The 12,736-nt window shown below is 42.3% G+C and overlaps 1 protein-coding gene across 4 annotated transcripts; it reads right to left on the minus strand.

Moving 5' to 3' along the window:
* Positions 1-169: 169 nt before the first annotated feature.
* nfkbiz (nuclear factor of kappa light polypeptide gene enhancer in B-cells inhibitor, zeta) lies at positions 170-10,266 on the minus strand. Of its 4 annotated transcripts, none has more exons than XM_084152361.1 (12): positions 9,911-10,266; positions 8,786-8,889; positions 8,613-8,637; positions 8,411-8,487; positions 7,161-7,513; positions 6,490-6,595; positions 6,136-6,282; positions 4,022-4,085; positions 3,661-3,833; positions 3,317-3,427; positions 2,190-2,357; positions 170-1,535 (listed from the first exon to the last, which is right to left on the minus strand). In XM_084152361.1, the coding sequence occupies exons 1-12, from the start codon at positions 10,113-10,115 to the stop codon at positions 1,482-1,484; spliced, it is 1,587 nt and encodes a 528-aa protein (XP_084008487.1). In that variant the 5' UTR covers positions 10,116-10,266; the 3' UTR covers positions 170-1,481. The 4 variants fall into 4 exon arrangements, with proteins under 4 accessions (XP_084008487.1, XP_084008486.1, XP_084008485.1 ...); XM_084152360.1 differs by having other exon boundaries at positions 8,780-8,889; XM_084152359.1 differs by having other exon boundaries at positions 8,411-8,508; positions 9,911-10,265.
* Between the last annotated feature and the right edge of the window lie 2,470 nt (positions 10,267-12,736).

Genomic DNA, 12,736 nt, shown 5'->3' on the forward strand with positions numbered 1-12,736 from the left:
CTAAATATTGTACTAACATTTCATCTCATCTCCACGGGACAGTATATAATTGAGATTGGTACTAAAGAAAAGTATGCAAAAATATGCAGGAAATCAATGACATAACCATAGATATTTAGCATACTCAATGACACATGATATGCCTTAATTATTTGTGACACCAGCCAACTCATGGTTAATTTTCATTTATTTATAAAGTAAATGAAAAGACATTTAAAATTAATAAAATATAATAAGGCAATACACCCATGCTCCTACCATCCCATAATATATGTTACTATGTGGTCAAGCCCTAGATACATTACACTGTTACTATGTGGTCAACCCCTAGATACATTACACTGTTACTATGTGGTCAACCCCTAGATATATTACACTGTTACTATGTGGTCAACCCCTAGATACATTACACTGTTACTATGTGGTCAACCCCTAGATACATTACACTGTTACTATGTGGTCAACCCCTAGATACATTACACTGTTACTATGTGGTCAACCCCTAGATATATTACACTGTTATTATGTGGTCAACCCCTAGATACATTACACTGTTACTATGTGGTCAACCCCTAGATACATTACACTGTTACTATGTGGTCAAGCCCTAGATACATTACACTGTTACTATGTGGTCAAGCCCTAGATACATTACACTGTTACTATGTGGTCAAGCCCTAGACACATTACACTGTTACTACACATTACTAAGAACAGTTATACCGATTTAGAAACAAGACTTAACGCTAAATTACTAAAGATCTATTAGTTATCCCTTAACCCCTTACTTGAAGACATATCATTGCAATGCTGCAACTACTTACTCTACAATACAAATATTCACACCTTAGTTTTCATACAAAGCACATTCCAGCTCAAGGTGTTTCACACTGGCATTACAGGTGAGTCGACCTGTGACTTAACCCAAAGTGGTATAATTGACACCTTCAGGTGAAAACCCCTTCAGGTGTCATTCCTTAAAGCGGCAATCAGCTGTTGAAACAAGAACAAAGCGTACTCCCCGCCCAATTCGGTAAAAAGCTGAGGGGTGGGGCTGGAGAAATGTTACCACTCTCAAATTCATTGACACAGCTATGGATGTAAGGACTGACCATCCATGATATCAACATTATAGTTTAACCATGTTTTGAAGCTATATAGTGTTTGTTTACATTTTGGGTTCTGATGGGGTATGACAGTTGAACTAAGGTCATGAGGCATTTATAAGTTATATTCTCCAAGAATCAATGGGTACATATTAATTAATTTATAAGTCCAAAAATGGATGTAGCAACTGCAGATTGCCCCTTTAAGGTAGAAGATAACATGGTTACCTCAAAATACACTACACTGTAGCGAACAACATTCACTGTTTCATTGAAACAACTGACATCTGCCATACATACGATGGCAAATGATTTCTACATAGAATGGACTGTCTGACTGACAGTGTTTCTGGACAGTAGATCCCATCCTGCACCCTACTGGGTAGCAGACTGGGCCTGGTAGCCTTTCCCCTTCAGGATACGCAGCACCTAAGGGAAACAATCAATCAGAGGTACATTATTGCAAAACAGTCCCATCTTGTTGAAGCGTGTGTGTGTGTGTGTGTTGAATGTCTGCCAGTCTAACACTTGAACTCTTGTGTATTCTTCATGTTCTGTTTTTACTGTGTCTCTGTGTTTGCGTATTAACCAGGCCTTAATAGTAAGTGACAAAAGGTTCTCAATCGACTTGCCTCGTTAAAGAATGATTACATTATAATAAAACAATGACATGGGAATATTCACCTGAAAGATAGATACCAGAACACTTAAATGCTCACACAGCGGGAGGGTTCAACCGTGTGCTGGTATCTTATATTATTTCCAGGCAATGGCATCATTTTTATTTTTTATAATGTAGAATCATGCTATACTTTTTGTACCCTGCACCTGCAAGTTCCTGGATGTGCTTACACTACACTCTTAGAAAAAAGGGTGCTATCTAGAACCTAAAAGGGTTCTTCGGCTGTCCCCATAGGAGAACCCTTTGAAGAACCCTTTTTGGTTCCAGGTAGAACCCTTTTGGGTTCCATGTAGAACCCTTTCTACAGAGGGTTCTACATGGAACCCAAAAGGGTTCTGTCTGGAACCAAAAAGGGTTCTCCTATGGGGACAGCCGAATAACCCTTTTGGGGCATTATTCACCTGGTCTCCGACGGGCCCTTCAGGCACCAGCTGGGCAGGCTGCTCATTCTCCAGGTTCTTGGAGCTGGGGTCGGCCCCTCTCCTCATCAGCAGCTTCACAGCATCCACCTGAGTCACCCGACCATGCACAGAACTGGCAAAGTGCAGTGCTGTGTTTCCACTGAATGCCTGGTTGAGACAGAACTCATGTTAGAGGGTTTAGTTAACTTACCTCCTGATGACCAAGAACAATGAAAACACTTTGTTTGTCAACTCAGAATTTGAGCCAGCACGCTGATTGGTTATCATATAAGTTTGTTTTCCAGAGAGGCGAGACCTCACCTTGACATTAGGTACTGTAGCTGTATCTCACCTTGACATTAGGTACTGTAGCTGTATCTCACCTTGACATTAGGTACTGTAGCAGTATCTCACCTTGACATTAGGTACTGTAGCAGTATCTCACCTTGACATTAGGTACTGTAGCTGTACCTCACCTTGACATTAGGTACTGTAGCTGTATCTCACCTTGACATTAGGTACTGTAGCAGTATCTCACCTTGACATTAGGTACTGTAGCAGTATCTCACCTTGACATTAGGTACTGTAGCAGTATCTCACCTTGACATTAGGTACTGTAGCAGTATCTCACCTTGACATTAGGTACTGTAGCAGTATCTCACCTTGACATTAGGTACTGTAACAGTATCTCACCTTGACATTAGGTACTGTAACAGTATCTCATCTTGACATCAGGTACTGTAACAGTATCTCACCTTGACATTAGGTACTGTAGCAGTATCTCACCTTGACATTAGGTACTGTAGCAGTATCTCACCTTGACATTAGGTACTGAAGCAGTATCTCACCTTGACATTAGGTACTGTAGCTGTATCTCACCTTGACATTAGGTACTGTAGCAGTATCTCACCTTGACATTAGGTACTGAAGCAGTATCTCACCTTGACATTAGGTACTGTAGCAGTATCTCACCTTGACATTAGGTACTGTAGCAGTATCTCACCTTGACATTAGGTACTGAAGCAGTATCTCACCTTGACATTAGGTACTGTAGCAGTATCTCACCTTGACATTAGGTACTGTAGCAGTATCTCACCTTGACATTAGGTACTGAAGCAGTATCTCACCTTGACATTGACAATAGAAAGAGAGTCTGGCTGGTCGAGGAAGATGCGTAAGAGCTCCACATTGGCCTCCTGAGAAGCCATGTGCAGGGAGGTGCGACCACTTTTATGATCCTGTTGATAAAAAAGACACAGGTACAGTCAAACACTGAGCTGTATCAGACTGTATGGAATGGGCCACGCTGCCAAAGAATGATACGCAAAAATGATAAATGAAAGACTCTTAACCTCTAGCCTGGTTCCAGATCTGTTTATGATGCCTTGCCAACTCCAAAGACCATAGGAGTTGGCTAGGTTGGAGTTGGCAAGGCAGCAAACAGATCTGGGACAAGGCTTTTCAAACTCACCTTAGTTGCACAGGAGGCTCCCATGAGCAGCAGTGTGTTGACACACTCCCGCAGTAGCTTCCTTCTCTGCATCAACTCCACCACCCCAGGGGACTGGGGGGTCGCCGCCATACGACCCAACTCCTGGACAACAGCATTGTGAGACAGGACCGCTGTCTGAAGAGGTGTTAGGCCTGGAGAAAAGCAGAACGGGGCATTGGGGAGGTAGTATTTATTTTGCCATTATGACGGTTAAATAATGTTGACTGTCGTAGTTTGTGACTCAGCCTTGGGTTGAGTCACAGGTTGCCTCACCTGTTCTATTATATAGCAGATTCTGAGCAACTCTGACAGGTCATAGATCTGAGCAACCCTGACTCACCATCATAGTTGACTTCTTCCACATTAAGCTCCTGACCTTTACCCTTCAGAGCTCTTCGGATGGTCTACGGAAAGAGAGAGTGTGTGAAGGAAAATGTTCAACAGAGGGATAAAGGGCAAATGGGTATAACAGGAATAACTTTTCATTTCAATTGAAACACACACTTGTGCTAAGGTACAACTGTGGAATTAACTAGTCAGAGTAAAACGTCCTCGCTAACGACGACAGTGTCAATGTGTAGTTCTAGAGATCTAAAAGAGCTAACTAGATGCCAGCCATTTATCAGCAGCTCCTGTTCTTCCTTAATGCATTAGTATCCGACAACAAGAACTGTTGTGAGAGTCAGCCAGGACCAGATGAGTAACAGATTAACAGGTGTTAATGATTGGGAGCTTTAGCGTGTCATGTTCTGTTGACGGTTAATGTTTGATGGGCTGGGAGTGCATTTGCCATGACCTCTTATCAGAAGCACATCTGTTGTTAAACCAGTTTTTCAAAGAAAGGGGATTTTTTTTCCCAGTGTTGTTTTGAGGAAATGCTCTATGATTGGCTGTCTGTCCTAGATATCTGTTATGAGGGGATGAGGAAGTCACTGCCTGAGATCTAACCCGATACAGAACAACTGTCGCCATGGGACACAGGAAAACATTCAGGAGGAACGTCCTAAACACAGTGGGCCAAACTTCCAACTAAAAGATAAAGACTGAAAAGGACAGACAGTTTATCACAGATAATCAAGGTGGTAAAGTTTCAGTGAAACCTATAAATCCATTCATTGAGTCATTAGCCAAATTTGCATAGATTCTTATCAAAATGGCATCACAAAGTTGCTGACAGATCTGTTCAGATGGTGCACACGGCACCAGAGTTCCCTATAGTGTTTTGCATAACCACTCTATATTTGGTGTGCAGGGGCGCAAAACATCCTGCCTTATTAACATATACTGTAAGTCTAAAACAATCGACCATTGACAACCAACCTGTGGTTTTACTTCTTGAAACTTTGCGGGGGTAAAACAGCCTGAAAACCAAGGTTGCACAGTCCAGATAACATACTGTATCAGATTAGACTATGTTCAAGTCATCTGTTGAAGTCATAAACTGATTATTATTCAGGGCAATCATAAACCTAGCCTTTTTTAGTGACTTGTTTCTTCAGAGTGAGGAAACAACTCTCTGATCCCATAGTGGAGAATGGAAGATATTGCAAGGCACTATTAATACATTAACAAACACAAGGCTCCTGGTAAAAACGTTAGAGTTTGTTTGCTGTGATTGGCAACCAGTGTTATTAAAAGAGAGAACACACACACACACCCCCCTACAGCTCAGTGTTTCCCTGACAACAACTATTTCCTTCCTCTAGCGCCAAGACATTGATTAAAGTCATCAAGCCTTGTGTATAATAATAATTATAATAATAATAAGAGAAACAGAGATTGTGTTCAACAATCATCATGTTTCCAGACCTTTCTTCAGACCTTTCAAACCATAGTCTCTGTGTGATGAGGTATGCTCACTTTAGTCTGGAAAACCCGACCCTAGGCAACACAGTGACTAGTGTGTGGTTTCAATGACGGACTCTTTTGGCATTGAGGAACTAGGCCACTGCCTACGTTGATAAGGGAAAAAATACCTCTGGGGACTCGAGGGAGGGAGACATGCCATAACATCGTGATTCAAAACCAAAGTATGCAGGCGAAACTTTTGCAGTGGTTTTAGTTAAGGTAGTGGATGCAAACTAGCCACTTGCGAAATGCACTCATTAAAGATGACCTCCGTGATCTCCATCTTGCTAGCTACTATTTAAGAGTTTTATTCAGGCTGATAAAGTGGTGACGTAGGCAGTGACGTAGTTCCTCTATGCCAAAACACTCCATCACTGAAACCAGACCTTAGTCACTGTGTTGCCTACACTGGTCTATGGGCATGACACTTCCATGACTTAACTATCTAACTGCTAAGGTTGACTGCCTGCAGTGATGCCTCAAAGATAAGGTGTGCAATACAAGTTACAAGGCTAGAACATCACGTGGTCAGATAAAATACAGAGCCCTATTCACATCACATCACACTCTTAGTATGTGCCACAGTGGGAAAGTCAAAGGGCTGACCTGGAGAGTGAGCGCGTGGCCCTTCTCTGCACACACATGCAGAGGGGAGCGGCCCCAGCAGTCAGCGGTGTTGATCTGAGCCCCCTGGGCCAACAGGTCCTGCACTATCAGATGTTGATTGGCTGCAACGCTCAACTGAAGGGCACTCTGGGTACAAAAAAAAAAAGACAAGAAAGATCAAATGTCGAAAATCCTCCTTTTCAGATTATATGATTCCAACTGTGATTATTGCACCCTTGTGCCCAATTCCAAATCAACCCAGAGCCACAGCTCCTAGGCACTAGTGTGTGTGTAGCAGAAGTCTCTGGGGCTAGGTGTCCATTTAGAATTGGGCGTGAGGATGTAATTCCTTACCTGGCCATTGTGCTCCTTCATATCCAGCATGCCGACGTTAGCCATCTTGCTGGCCAGCACAAAAGCTAGAGCCCTTCTGCCCTGTGCCACAGCTATGTGTAAGAATCTGGCAACGCAGAGATAAAACAATCTACACTAAGATAAAAGGGTTCGAAAAGGGTTCTTTGGCTCTCCCCATAGGATAACCCTTTTAGGTTCCAGGTAAAACCCTTTCTGGTTCCATATAGAACCCTTTTGGGTTCCATGTAGAACCCTCTGTGGAAAGGGTTCTACATGGAACCCAAAATGGTTCTACTTGGAACCAAAATGGTTCTATATGGAACCTGAAAGGGTTCTTCAAAGGGTTGTCATATGGGGACAGCCAAAGACCCCTTTTAGGTTCTAGATAGCACCTTTTTTTCTAAGAGTGTACATTTCTGGCAAGCATAGGTCACATGATGAATTAGAACAGTGGTCACTAACATTCCTGTTCCTAGAGAGCTACAGGGTGTGGCAGGTTTATGTTCAAACACTGTGCTAGGCTGGAACAAAACCCTGCATTCCCGTACCTCCCCAGGACCAGAGTTGGAGGCCACTGGGTTAAAAAGATAACTGAGTTGAGTATGCATAGTTGCTTAGATCTATAAAAGGCAAATGTATACAACGGGTTGATGAATACTACACAAACTGACGTGTCTCCATCACTATCCTGGCTTGTGAGCATCTGGGGGTTGAGCCCTGCCAACTTCTCCTCTTCCTGTTGTATCTGCCATTGAAAGAAGGTCATCGGCTCCCCTTCAGCAAACTGAGCCAATGGCCAAACCCCCCTTGGGGTTAGCGGGGCTATGAAAGGCTGGGAGACATAGGAGTTTCCCATTGCATGTGGAGCATGTGGCAGGTGATTTTGAGGGTAGAGGGACTGACAGTCGATGAGGCTGAAGGGGTCAGGGATGGTCTCTTGTGAGGAGGTGTCTGATTTCATGGACTCATATCCAAGGTCCATGAAGTCAATGTCCAGTGTGCTTCCCTCTGGAGGGCTCAAAGTCTGAAAGAGAAGTGGATGATACATACTTAAAACGGGTAATCTGCAGTTGATACATCCGTTTTTGAACTTATAAATGAATGGTATGTACCCATTGATACTTGAAGAATATAACTTATAAATGCCTCATGAGCTTAGTTCAACTGTCACACTCCATCAGAACCCAAAATAAAAGTTTGTTTTATTCCAATGTTTGTAAACAAACTAAATGTAAACAAACACTATATAGCCTCAAAACATGGTTAAACTATAACGTTGATATCATGGATGGTCAGTCCTTACATCCATAGCTCTGTCTATGAATTTGACAGTGGTTATATTTCTCCAGCCCCATCCCTCAGTGTTTTAGAACGATTTGTTATTGTTTCAACTGCTGATTGGGATTGTCTTTAAGTACATTTCCTTTCATGAAAGGTGAACAATAAGGAAGACTAATATTTGTAGTTAAGTTCCCTCCAAAACAGCAGACTCTACATGAGACACACATGCAAAACATAATCATCTATATGCATGATGACATTGCCAAACTCCATTCCTCATTTTGAGTTCTGGAATGGCCCTCAGGGTGGAGGCGGTAACTCCCGAGTCTCAATGGGGTTTACCCGGAGGGTAACTGAGCAAGTGAAGTGACATCAGACTACACAGAAAAGGAGAAATGGAACTGGGTTATGGATTGAAGTGGTCGGCCATATCACCCAATATAGTTTGTAGCTATAACAACATGACATGCAAGAGACTTTGTGGTTTTCACTAGTTCTTCATTAGCTAAACCAGAGGAATTTCCCTGGATTTATTTAGCCTGGGTCCATGAAATCACCACTAGCCTGAACACAAAGAATCGTGGGGAAAGTTCAAGGGGATTCAATTAAAATAGCATTATAACCAAAATCATACAATTACCTGGATTGCCTTTGCAGTAGCAAGTCTTTTAGTAGGTGAATCGGTTATCAAGCTGAAGTCTGCAGTCCTCTTATGCCCTTGGAGAAGGAAGGTCAATTCTACATGATAACGAACAAAAAAAAAAACATTTGCACATCATATTATAATGTACTGTATGTACAGTGTTTCTGGGAAATGTGTGTCGATAAAATTGTAATATTACCTGTGTATTCTCCCTCAGAGTGATGCTGGACATTATGAAAAACAGAGATCATGAGAATATGGACAGATGTAAGCTAAATATGTAATATGACAATATGTAAGATTTTATAACCATAATATTTACACAAGTTAGCAGAACAATAACATAACATAAATCATTTCATTGACCTGTACATTTTGGTTGCTAAGGCGCTTCTGCATGATGAGTTCTTTCACTGTATTCTTCACCCGCACACCTTGGAAACGTCCAAAAGACCGCACCTCACTCATGGAACACTCTGAAACAGGTATAAATACCATCAATGAGAATCTTTGATCCCAAGGCAAGTTTGAAATAAACACTCCTTTTGATTAATTTGGTATTTAGGCAAAAGTGGTTGCGTTGAAGTTGTTGTTAAAGGTGCACTCAGCAATACATAACATTTTCATTTGCAAAAAGCCCTTGCTGTATGATATATCTATAGTGTTAGGATACATGAATACAGTTCCTGGGAACTCTGCCTGCCAAGTTCAAGCACAAACGTACATGTAATTGCTAAAATATACTTAATTATTGAAAGTAAAAGTATAAATAATTTCAAATTCCCTATATTAAGCAAAGCAGACGGCACCATTTTCTTGGTTTTTATTTCTTTACACACTCCAACACTCAGACATCATTTACAAACAAAGCATTTGTGTTTAGTGAGTCTGCCAGATCAGAGGCAATCGAGATTACCAGGGATGTTCTCTTGATAAGTGCATGAACTTGACAATTTTCCTGTCCTGCTAGCCATTCAAAATGTAACAGTACTTTTGGGTGTCAGGGAAAATGTATGGAGTAAAAAGTACATTATTTTCTTTAGGACTGTAGTGAAGTAAAAGTAAAAGTTGTCAAAAATATAAATAGTAGTACTTTAAAGTATTTTCACTTAAGTACTTTACACCACTGCCAAATTCACACTGTAATCTACAACATTCACCAAATGACAGTAAGTGTTTGTTTGCCTCTGCCGTTCAAATAGTACAATTTATCAAATCTATCTTGTTCTTCCATTGCACAGTGCTATTATAGGTCTAAATATGATTTTGGGTCTACCCATGATCACTAATCCTAAACTCCGTGTCACTAATGCAGTGTTCTTTTCGGTGTTCCAGGAGTAGGCTAATAAGGAAGTAACTTCATTAATTATTATCTGATAATATAAAGTACCCTCCCTATCATTCTTAACACAATAGCTTGCTTAGAGGAAAAGTTTTTAACAACAATTACAAATATGTATATTAATTTCTAAAAGTAAGGGTTTTATTTTATTTTACCGTTTGTGCGGCTGTCTTCTGTTGACGGAGTCGGGCTCCCAATATTGCCCCAGCCATCCAAATAGTTTGGCGCACAGAGAGAGATGTTGAGCTCCGTTGCAGGTGAGGTATCCTGGTAAAAAGACCCCAAATACACCGGGCTCGTCTCAGCAGTCCCTGGATTCACAAGACTCAAACCGTTCTCGATAATTCTGTCGATGATCATGTTGTGCTCACAGCTAGATCACGATGTATGCACTATCAAGAGTTCTAATGGAGTTCCCGATTGGAGCATGTGACAACTGTACCTTCAGGAGCGCTTGTAGCCTACTTGAATTACACATCGGGCGCGTTCCAGATCTGCCCGAGGACGTCCTACAAAGTAGGTCATACCAGAACAGAGCCTCATAAATACAATACAATCTTTGTTGTCCATCAAAGTCGCCATATCACATCTGACACCAGTGTAGCGCAGGCTTACAAAGATGTAGGCTAGACCAAAGAAAATAATTGAAAAAAAGTGTCAGTTCAAATGAAATATAATTGTATTGGTCACATGCACCGAATACAACAGGTGTAGACTTTACAGTGAAATGCTTACTCGTGAGCCCATTCCCAATAGTGCAGATTTAAAAAGTAAGACAAATATTTGCTTAATAAAAAAGGAAATAGTAACACAATAAAAACAATATTGAGGCTATATACAAGGAGTACCAGTACTGAGTCAATGTGCAGGGGTACGAGGTAGTTGAGGTAATTTAGGTAATACAGTATGTACATGTGGGTAGGGGTAAAGGTGACTAGGCAATCAGGATATATAATAAACAGAGTAGTAGCAGTGTATGTGAAGTGTGACTATGTGTGAGTGTGTGTGTGTGTGTGTGTGTGTGTGTGTGTGTGTGTGTGTGTGGCGTCAATATGCATGTGTGTGTGTTTTGTGTATGTGAGCCATTGTAGTGTGTGTGTGTGTGTGTGTGTGTTGGAGTGTCAGTCTAGTATGCGTGAGTATGTGGGTAGAATCTAGTGAGTGTGCATAGAGTCAGTACAAGGGAGTCAGTGCAAAACAATTAAGATAAATAAATAATAAAGGGAGTCAATGTAAATTGTCCGGGAAGCCATTTTATTAAATGTTCAGCAGTCATATGGCTTGGGGTGAAAGCTGTTCAGGTGTCTTTTGGTCACAGACTTGGCGCTCCGGGAACCGTTTGCCGTGTTGTAGCAGAGAGAACAGTCTATAACTTGGGTGGCTGTAGTCTTTGACAATTTTTAGGGCCTTCCTCTGACACCACCTGGTATAGAGGTCCTGGATGGCAGGGAGTTCGGCACCAGTGAGGTACTGGGCCGTACGCACTACCCTCTGTAGCGCCTTGCGGTCGGATGCCGAGCAGTTGTCATAACAAGTGGTGATGCAGCCAGTCAAGATGCTCTCAATGGTGAAGCTGTAGAACTTTTTAAGGATCTGAGGGCCCATGCCAAATCTTTTCAGCCTCCTGAGGGGGAAGAGGCGTTGTCGTGCCCTCTTCACGACTGTGTTAGTGTGTTTGGACCATGCTGGTCCTTAGTGATGTGGACACCGAGGAACTTGAAGCTCTCGACCTGCTCTACTACAGCCCTGTCGATGTGAATGTGGGCGTGTTCGGCCCTTAATTACATGTAGTCCACGATAGGCTCCTTTGTCTTGCCCACATGGAGGGAGAGGTTGTTTTCCTGGAACCACACTGCCAGGTCTCTGACTTCCTCCCTATAGGCTGTCTCATCATCGTCAGTGATCAGGCCTACCACCGTTGTGTTGTCGGCAAACTTAATTATGGCGTTGGAGTTGTGCGCTGCCACGCAGTCGTGGGTGAACAAGGAGTACAGGAGGGGACTGAGCACGCACCCCTGAGGGGCCCCCGTGTTGAGGGTCAGTGTGGCGGATGTGTTGTTACCTACCCTCACATCCTGGGGGTGGCCCGTCATGAAGTCCAGCATCCAGTTGCAGAGGGAGGTGTTCAGTTCCAGGGTCCTTAGTAATGAGTTTGGAGGGCACTATGGTGTTGAACGCTTAGCTGTAATCAATAAACAGCATTATCACGTAGGTGTTCCTTTTGTCCAGGTGGGAAAGGGCAGTGTGGAGTGCAATAGAGATTGCGTCGTCTGTGGATCTGTTGGGGCGGTATGCGAATTGGAGTGGGTCCAGGGTTTCTGGGATGATGGTGTTGATGTGAGCCATGACCAGCCTTTCAAAGCATTTCAGGGCTACAGATGTGAGTGCTACAGGGCGGTAGGTAGTGCCTTGGCATTCTTAGGCACAGGGACTATGGTGGTTTGCTTGAAACGTGTAGGTATTACAAACTGGGTCAGAGAGAGGTTGAAAATGTCAGTGAAGACACTTGCCAGCTGAGTATGCGTCCTGGTAATCCGTCTGGCCCTGCGGCCTTGTGAATGTTAACCTGTTTAACCTTTTACTGCAGTGGGCTAAATCAGGGTCACACAGAGTGTGTCTTGGTAGTCTTAAACAAATCTACTTTGAAACAAAAGTATACACCTCACACACATGGTTATAGCCTTAAAAAAAGAAGACACCTGTCATATATACAGTTGAAATGTATTCAATTTTGAATTTGCATCCCAATATTATGCTTTATATACATCACAGAAGACTGAAATATAACAAAACCGTTTGACATAGAAACACCAGATTTTCGGCAGGTTTTTGAAATAATGTTTATTAATTATGAAATTATGAAAAATATGGATAACATTCCACCCATGACTAGGTCATTTGACTGCAGGAAAAGGCTACAGGTCTTACTCACTTCGGATACGGAGAGCGTGATCATACAGTCGTCCGGAATAGCTGGTGCT

This window comes from Coregonus lavaretus (assembly GCF_964263955.1).
Source record: "Coregonus lavaretus genome assembly, chromosome: 35".
NCBI lineage: Eukaryota > Metazoa > Chordata > Actinopteri > Salmoniformes > Salmonidae > Coregonus > Coregonus lavaretus.

What these genes read in the sequence shown, in the direction of transcription:
- nfkbiz (XM_084152358.1), bottom strand. Translation starts at nt 10,115, where the DNA reads ATGATCATCGACAGAATTATCGAGAACGGTTTGAGTCTTGTGAATCCA. An exon ending in TTTCTATTGTCAATGTCAAG is followed by an intron (nt 2,358 to 3,316) that starts GTGAGATACTGC and finishes TGTCTCAACCAG; the next exon opens with GCATTCAGTGGAAACACAGC. An exon ending in AAGGGCCCGTCGGAGACCAG is followed by an intron (nt 1,536 to 2,189) that starts GTGAATAATGCC and finishes TGTTTCCCTTAG; the next exon opens with GTGCTGCGTATCCTGAAGGG.